The sequence below is a fragment of the Acanthisitta chloris genome, unplaced genomic scaffold, assembly GCF_000695815.1.
Source record: "Acanthisitta chloris isolate BGI_N310 unplaced genomic scaffold, ASM69581v1 scaffold7862, whole genome shotgun sequence".
Taxonomy (NCBI): Eukaryota; Metazoa; Chordata; class Aves; order Passeriformes; family Acanthisittidae; genus Acanthisitta; species Acanthisitta chloris.
In genome coordinates, this window is record NW_008658867.1 from 2,211 (window position 1) to 10,242 (window position 8,032).

Consider the following 8,032-nt stretch of genomic DNA (forward strand, 5'->3'; position numbering starts at 1 on the left):
TTTGCATGTTGCTGTTCACCACTGCACTACCTGTTTTCTCTAGAATTCCTCCATACACCAGAGAGAATACACAGCTGTCCTCTCAGTTTGCCAGGCAAAACCAAATTGACTAACAAAACCAGTGTGACACAGAATCAGCTCTGACAAATCCAGGAACCATAGGGAGTATTTTCCTGAACTTCCAATAAATATGTTCAAACAAACTTCAAATAGATTTTAAACGTAAGTCCTTCACACAATATCCTACAAAAATTGATGAACGCACACAGGGATGAATTTGGAACTCTCCACTTAGACATCACAGCCTGTGGCTTCGTTTTCAGCACTTATTCTCAACAGGTATATAACACATCTTATGATTCTCACTTGAAAGACATCTTTTTTTTCCAAATGCAGCCTGCCTTCCATCAGGCCCTCAGTGCTTCTGTGAAGCACAACAAAATTAATAAACCAAGAATCTCCCTGGTGTTCCAGCTAAAACTGTCCTAAACCTACTGAGTTTGTCTGAAGTATTACATGGATTATCCTTTTTTTATCTTTTAATGAATGCAAAGAGCTGCTGTATATGAATTTCAGGAACTGATATTTCATAGAATCATAGAATTTTAGTGGTCGGAATGGACCTTAGAGATCATCCAGTCCCAACCCCCTGCCCTGGGCAGGGACACCTCCCACCAGAGCAGGTTGCTCAAGGCTCAGCCAACCTGGCTGTGAACACTGCCAGGGTTGGGGCAGCCACAGCCTCCCTGGGCAACCTGGGACAGTGTCTCACCACCCTCACAGGAATAAAGATTTTCCTAATATCTAGCCTAAGTTTCTTCTCTTTCAAGTCATACCCAAATTTCTACTACTATCTCAAAAAAAAGTAAGGACTAGATTCAGCCAAACACGGAACTTCGTGGAATTCCACTCTGCCACACTGAGCAGCCCAACACTAAGGGCTCTCAGCTGCTTTCAACTCCCCTATAACCACAGATGCAATGTTGCCAATACTTGGTTCCTATTAACTCTCACACATTTATTACACAAAGCTGTAGAGATCCTTTCCAGTGGGTTGCTGAGCTGTTAGAATTCCCATTCATTACACTCTCAAAACATATCCAGGACAACTTAAAATTCACTTCTGTCTATTTAATCAGTTTTCCACGGATTATGTGCAGTGTTCTTGCCTTTATTTACATGTTCCTGGCTGACTGATTCAATTGGCAGTTCATCACTTCCCCACGTGATTTCATCTTCGTCTGCTTGGCTCAAAGAAGGTTGTGGAGGAGATCTGTAAGAGGACAAAGTATGGAAGTAAGAAGGAAAACCTAGAAATAACCAATGCATTTGCAACCCAGTAAAAAAAAAAAAAAAAAATCACCAGAAAGTAATTTATAGTTACAAGTACTTCTGGACTGGATCCACACCAGTGGTCTCATTATTTTTCCCCCTCCATTTTTTACATCCCCAAAGGGACTATGTAAAAGTTAATAGTGGAAAACCAGCCAGGAGTACATGAATACAGTAATAACTATCACTGCAGTTACTTTTCAAAGGCTAAGCAATTAAATAGCATCCAATAGCAGATTTGTATTAGTCATATAATTCAGTACCTATATACTAGAATATCTCTTTTCCATTGCAAGTTTTCTAGCTATGCTGAAGATGGTGATGAACATACTAAGTATTTTAGGTCATAATGTCACTGTTTATGCCAAGTCTCAACCCAAAACCTCCTGCAAACTTAAACACATAAAAATATATACATATTGACTGAAATTTCACATAGATTAAGGACCAAAAATTATTTTGCGAATAAAAACAATCGTGGAATTTCTAAAGTGACTCAAAGGGACAGCTAGTAATTTTCCAGGCATATCCTTTGTATTCCCTGTAAAAAAAATAAGCACTAGGCACCCAGATGGGAACTGATGGACCAGTGGAACTATACAGCTGAGTTGCAGTCCTCTAAACCCAGAAGACACTAATGAAGCTTGTACAGATTCCAACTGAGGACAACATTGTTTGGAAGTTTTCTTCACATGCAAGTACGAAACTGTTAGTACAGTCCACATTAGGTTCTTTGGAGACACCTGAACACAGTCCAGTTACTTGCTATAACCACATGAAAGGAACAAATAAAACTAGGGCAGAGTAAACCACATAAAGCTGACTAATATTCAGGTAAATGATAACCTTTTAAATAAGGAATAGACAGAGAACAATTCAACAAGACATTGCCCAGATATTTTATTCAGTTTGGTTTGGTTTGGAGGTGTTTGTTGTTTATTGTTGTTGTTTTTCTCTGATGATAACATATTCCACTTCAGAGTTTCAGACTTCACAGCTTTGCTTTCAAGCAACACTAGAAAAGAAATCTTACCTTTCTGGCACAGCTTTTACTTCACAATAGTCTTCACAACCATTTACATGCGTTGGCTGGTAGAAAAAATATTTCAACACACATTAAAGGACATAGTTACAACCTTCACCCACTGCAAATTTTCAACAATTAACAATTACATGGACTATTTCTGAAGAGCACTAAGTTCAAAGCAGCACATAATGAAAGACTTTCCTCCTTTAGACATCTCATTACCCCAAAATAACAGAGGATGAGAACACTGAGCACTTGGAAAGATACTCTACTGTAACAAGGCCAAAAAACTATACTAAAATCATTCCTGACTCACAGCAGTAGCAGAGTCATCGAAGTTTTCTCTAGTTGACTATTTTTGTTTCTAATACTTAAAAACCCTTTATGAGGTAAATTTCATAGTGAAAACTTCTGCCTCCTGTCAAGCCATGATTCCTATATTGTGGATATATAACAGAACAGAGCTTTGCCTCTGAATGACAAACACTCCTTCATATAACTTCCTCAGCAGACTCAGCAGAGAAAGCATTTCCATCCTTCTTTCAATAAAATACCTCTCAAAAGCATTTATACTTTTTAGGCCAACTTGCAAGTTTCTACTGTCATACTCGGAGAATTTTACTCATGGCTCTCCTAGAACACAGTGACACAGAGCCAGATTCCTGATTTGATTTTCAGCTCTACTAACTGGACAAAAAACTGCAACAGTCAGGATGTGCTGGATAGACAGAGTTCTGCTCGTCTGAAACATGAGACAAAACCTAGGTATCTAGTGACTGACATAAAACAGGACATATGATAATGTAGGGTCAACCTCATATAGAAATTCTTCAAGCTAATGAACTTATCTTAGCAAAAAATAGTTGGAGAAGTAATTTAAAACAGACATTTTGGACAGTGAAGCCTACACAGCATTCTTTGTGACTGCTTCCCTTCTTTGAGCAGGAATCAAGGAAAACTTTTAGATTTAATGCATGAAATAACATTAATGAGGTAGTTTATTCCCACTTCTTTTGAAAATATGCTGTTGGACTTTATATGACAGTGTAAAATAACTCTATGTTTTGTTCTCTTATATAGTTAATACATGTCTGTACACCATTTAAGCTACTACTGACAGTGATGTTCTCATTTAAAAGATGTAAAGCTATTCCCACAAGTTCTGTGCCAATAAGGAAAATAAATTGAAAAAAGAGAGTCTGAAAAACCAGAATCAGCAAATGTCTGGTCTGCCCTTGCCATCCTACCTCTGAAAAATCTTCAGGTAAAGATGACCCATCACAGTCTGTGTCTTCAGACTTATCTTCAGTCACCTTTCCATTCATCTCTATTGAACAGGAAAATCAGGAGATATAGCATAAACACACCAAAAGATGCCCAGGAGCATCTCTCTCTCATGGATATGAATCCTGTTACACCTGTCTGGCAGTACACCTTGCCATCCTACCTCTGAAAAATCTTCAGGTAAAGATGACCCATCACAGTCTGTGTCTTCAGACTTATCTTCAGTCACCTTTCCATTCATCTCTATTGAACAGGAAAATCAGGAGATATAGCATAAACACACCAAAAGATGCCCAGGAGCATCTCTCTCTCATGGATATGAATCCTGTTACACCTGTCTGGCAGTACACAGGGAATACAGGAGAGTTGTCAGGAAGGGACTTGGGAGTGATAGTTGACAGCAGCTGAGCCAACAGTGTGCACAGGTGGCCAAGAAGGCCAAAAGCATCTTGGCCTTTATCAAGAATAGTGTGGCAGCAGGACTAGGGCAGTGATCACCCTCTGTACTTGGCATTGGTGAGGTCACACCTCAGTGCTGTGCTGTGCTCAGGTCCCCTCACTGCAAAAAAGACACAGAGGCACTGCAGCAAGTCCAGCCAAGGGCAACGAGGGCAGAAAAGGTCTGGAAAACATGTCCTGTGAGGAAAGGCTGAGGGAATTGTGTTTGTTTAGCTGAGACAGGGGAGATTTAGAGCACATGTTAGGAAAAACCTTTTCACTGTTAGGGTTTTCAGGCACTGGAATATTGCCCAGGGAGGTGATGGAGTCAGACACAGAGGCACTGCAGCAAGTCCAGCCAAGGGCAACGAGGGCAGAAAAGGTCTGGAAAACATGTCCTGTGAGGAAAGGCTGAGGGAATTGTGTTTGTTTAGCTGAGACAGGGGAGATTTAGAGCACATGTTAGGAAAAACCTTTTCACTGTTAGGGTTTTCAGGCACTGGAATATTGCCCAGGGAGGTGATGGAGTCACTATCTCTGGAAGTGTTTAAGAGTTATCTGGATCTGACACTAGAGGATATACGGCTTAGGGTTTAGGGGTTCCCGCAGAGTGTCAGGTTAATGGTTGGACTCTATGGTCTTAAAGGTCTCCTCCAACCTTGATGATTCTATGACTCTAAAAGAGACAAAGCAGGTTGGCAAATTGTTTGGTTTTGAGAGACCTCAACAGATTTCCAAGTTGTGCAATCTGCAAACAATGAAACGCTGAAATCCTTCAGCATTTTGACATGACTAGCTGCAGGACCAGCTACCTAAACAACATCAATTTCACTCAAGAGACAATTCCAGTATGGGATTCATTTTCCCAGATTGTTTACAGCAAAACCAAGATTTATCAAACCAGACCCCAACTTATTAAATTGCATCTGAAGTTCATGGGAATCAGCAACTGTTTGTCTGTGTTCAAACTGGGAAACTTTCAGTTCACACATCAATTCAATGCCAACACATTAGTGTTGACTCTGCCTCTTGACATATCAACTGCTTACTTGCCACCTTGTTTCAAAAAGTGTTTTGCTGTTAATGATATGCTTTTTTAATGGCTCATGTTACCTGGCAGGTGGTCTTCTGATCCAGCCTTCTTCAGATGTAGAAGACTCTGAGCCTCTGAAGTTGCATTATTACGATTTAGGAGGTTCTGGGCTTCCTCATCTACAACATCCAACAGATACTGAACAACTTCATTGTGATCATCCTCATCATAATAGTCATCATCTGGAACCTCTGTTCCTGAAGAAAAATAGTACAAAATGACAAGTTTTCCTGATACAGGATGGTTTCAGGAAAAACATTTAAAGGGCAAACACCATGGTATTATTTCTAGCTGCTATCATGGCTTTCCTTAATTTCTCTCCAACACAGAATCCAGTTCCCACAAATCTACTTTCAACAATGACTAATTCCTTTAAAGTGAACCACACCACTTGGATATGACCTAAAACTGACTGCCAGCCCAACATTGACTTATTTCAGCATAGTCAACAATGTTTTGTTTCTCTTGTACACTAAAGTCAGAATAATGCTGTCCCCAGCTCACCTCCTCTTACCTGATTTGTCAATGTGTTTAGAAAAATCTGACATCTGATTGGTAAATCCAAGAGAAGGAGCATCTCCAGGTCCTGAGAGATTCATTAGTCCTTTCGTTGGATGGATATTGTTTTCTATATCTCCCTGAGAAGGATCTAGGATGCCATTGCCATTTATCTATGAAAGCAAAGAACAGTACAAATTAACTCTTCAAGAGCCTGGCACTTTGTTGAAGCAGTAAACAGACATTAAAAAGTTCTCTCCTCAGCAGCAAATAAAACCCCCTATTCATATCATATTCTCCTCTGAGATAGCTGGGTGACAGGTGGAAAGCTTTCAGGTGTGTTAAAATTTCACAAGGAAAGAGGAAATAAAACATTTTTAAAGCAACTAAAAAAACCCCCAAACGTGGAGATGAAGCAGCAGCTTCTACAAGTGAACACACAGTCGTACTTAACATTATTATAATCCCCATAAAACATGTATAGGTTTCAATACTTTTGGTCCCACAACACACTATTTCTCAGAAAAGAATAAGGGGAAAAACGGAAAGAAAACCACCTAGCAAATGTAACATTGTGCTGGTTTCAGCTGGGGCAGAGCTAACTTTCTTCACAGTGTGGGGCTGTGTTTGGGATTTGTGCTGAACACAGGGTTGATAATGTGGAGATGATTTTGTTATTGCTGAGCAGAGCTTACACAGAGTCAAGGCCTTTGCTGCTTCCCATACTGCCACACTGGCAAGGGGGTTGGGGGTGCATGGGAGATTGGGAGGAGACACAGCTGGGACAGGTGACCCAAACTGACCAAAGGGTATTCCATACCACATATCATATCATGTTCAGTATATAAAGTGGGAGGAAGAAGGAGGAAGGGGGGACGTTTGGAGTGTTTGTCTTCCCAAGTAACCATTATGCATGATGTGTCTCTGCTCTCCTGGAGGTGCTGAACACCTCCTGCCCATGGGAAGCATTGAATTAATTTCTTCTTTTGCTTTGCTTGTATGTGTGACTTTTACTTCCCATAGTAAACTGTCTTTATCTCAACCCATGAGTTTTCTAGCTTTTACCCTTCCATTCTCTCCCCCATCCTGCTGCAGGGGGAATGAGTGGCTGTGTGGGGCTTAGCTGCTGCCTGAGGTTAACCCACATATAAGCATCTACAGCAACTGTGGGCTGAACAGAGTTTGGTGGATCATGCCCTTGAATCCTCATAAGACCATTTGTGATACAATAAAGCAGTCCCAAAGAAAGAGCAGACCAATTCCAAAAACTTGCGTATTTATTATGATCACTGCTTATTCCTATCAGCTGACAAAAGTGGGTTTGTATACTTTGATTAATAGATTGTTGAATTCATTTATTTATTTTTAAAGGTGTGTAGAATAGATCTTTTCTCTGGTGAATGATAATAGGCACAATGGAGAAATATTTACCTTAGGCCCGTAAGCATCAGTTGTCTTTTCTGTTTTATCACAGGAATCACCACAGGAACAGCCTAAACAAAAATGGGGAAGAAATAACAACCTCAGAGCAACTTTTTCACAGAAATTAGATTCTTCCCCATCAATTATTTTTCTAAAAGAAACAAGGTACTTAAATATTATATTATGACATGAAGAGCATTTCTACCTGCCTGGCTTCTGCGCATTGCCAAACTCACATCTGATGGACTAGACTTCATCTAACAACTTTTTGAATGTTATGTTTGATGTGATCAGAAAGTATGAATGCTCTTAAGTGTAGCCAGCTCTAAGCAAAGAGAAACTTTGATAAATGGTTTAACAATGTACTACCCTAGACATACCATTACCAGCACTATAAATGAGACCAACTGGAAGCTGTAGATACTACACACATTATGCTTTTACAAATGAAGAAACCTGTAGATGAAATAAAAGAAGACTGAAAGGAACCTTGCATCTTGTCATGGCCTATGCATGGCAAGTCATCTACAGGAAGGGGGTTTTAAGTGGAATCTTCCAAGATTTGGTTACAGGGCTTGTTCCTAATGAATATCTTGACTAAGATTATTGCAAGAAAATGAGTAGCACACTTGGAAAATATGTGAGCAGCACTAAACTGTAAGAGTTGCAATAATTTCATTAGGTGATATCAGTACTCCAAGTTGTATATTATATACATATAAAATACATTAAAGGAAGCATGAGAAACAAGACTGTGATGAATCAAGACAAATGCAAAGTGCTGCATGTGAAAGAAAAAGCAAATGCTTAAGATTGTAAGTAATTGCATAAGCAGTTGCTCTGCACAGAAGCAAATGTAGGTGGTAAAGGACACCAAGTCTAAGCAAGTGAACAAGCAGCTATTTAACAAAGAGAAGTCAATCTCTCTCAGGATTTAT

The 8,032-nt window shown here is 39.7% G+C and overlaps 1 protein-coding gene across 1 annotated transcript in view; it reads right to left on the reverse strand.

Annotated features, from left to right (window-relative positions):
• PTPN13 (protein tyrosine phosphatase, non-receptor type 13 (APO-1/CD95 (Fas)-associated phosphatase)) overlaps positions 1-8,032 on the reverse strand; it is a gene marked incomplete at its 3' end in the record, with an annotated part of 91,090 nt that overhangs the window by 1,910 nt on the left and 81,148 nt on the right. Inside the window, exons 36-41 of the mRNA XM_009085249.1 lie at positions 7,104-7,165; positions 5,689-5,845; positions 5,195-5,371; positions 3,807-3,886; positions 2,366-2,421; positions 1,170-1,273 (exon numbers count right to left, since the gene is read on the reverse strand). Of these exons, the coding sequence (XP_009083497.1) occupies positions 1,170-1,273; positions 2,366-2,421; positions 3,807-3,886; positions 5,195-5,371; positions 5,689-5,845; positions 7,104-7,165 (636 nt within the window). The remainder of the gene's footprint in view (positions 1-1,169; positions 1,274-2,365; positions 2,422-3,806; positions 3,887-5,194; positions 5,372-5,688; positions 5,846-7,103; positions 7,166-8,032) is intronic.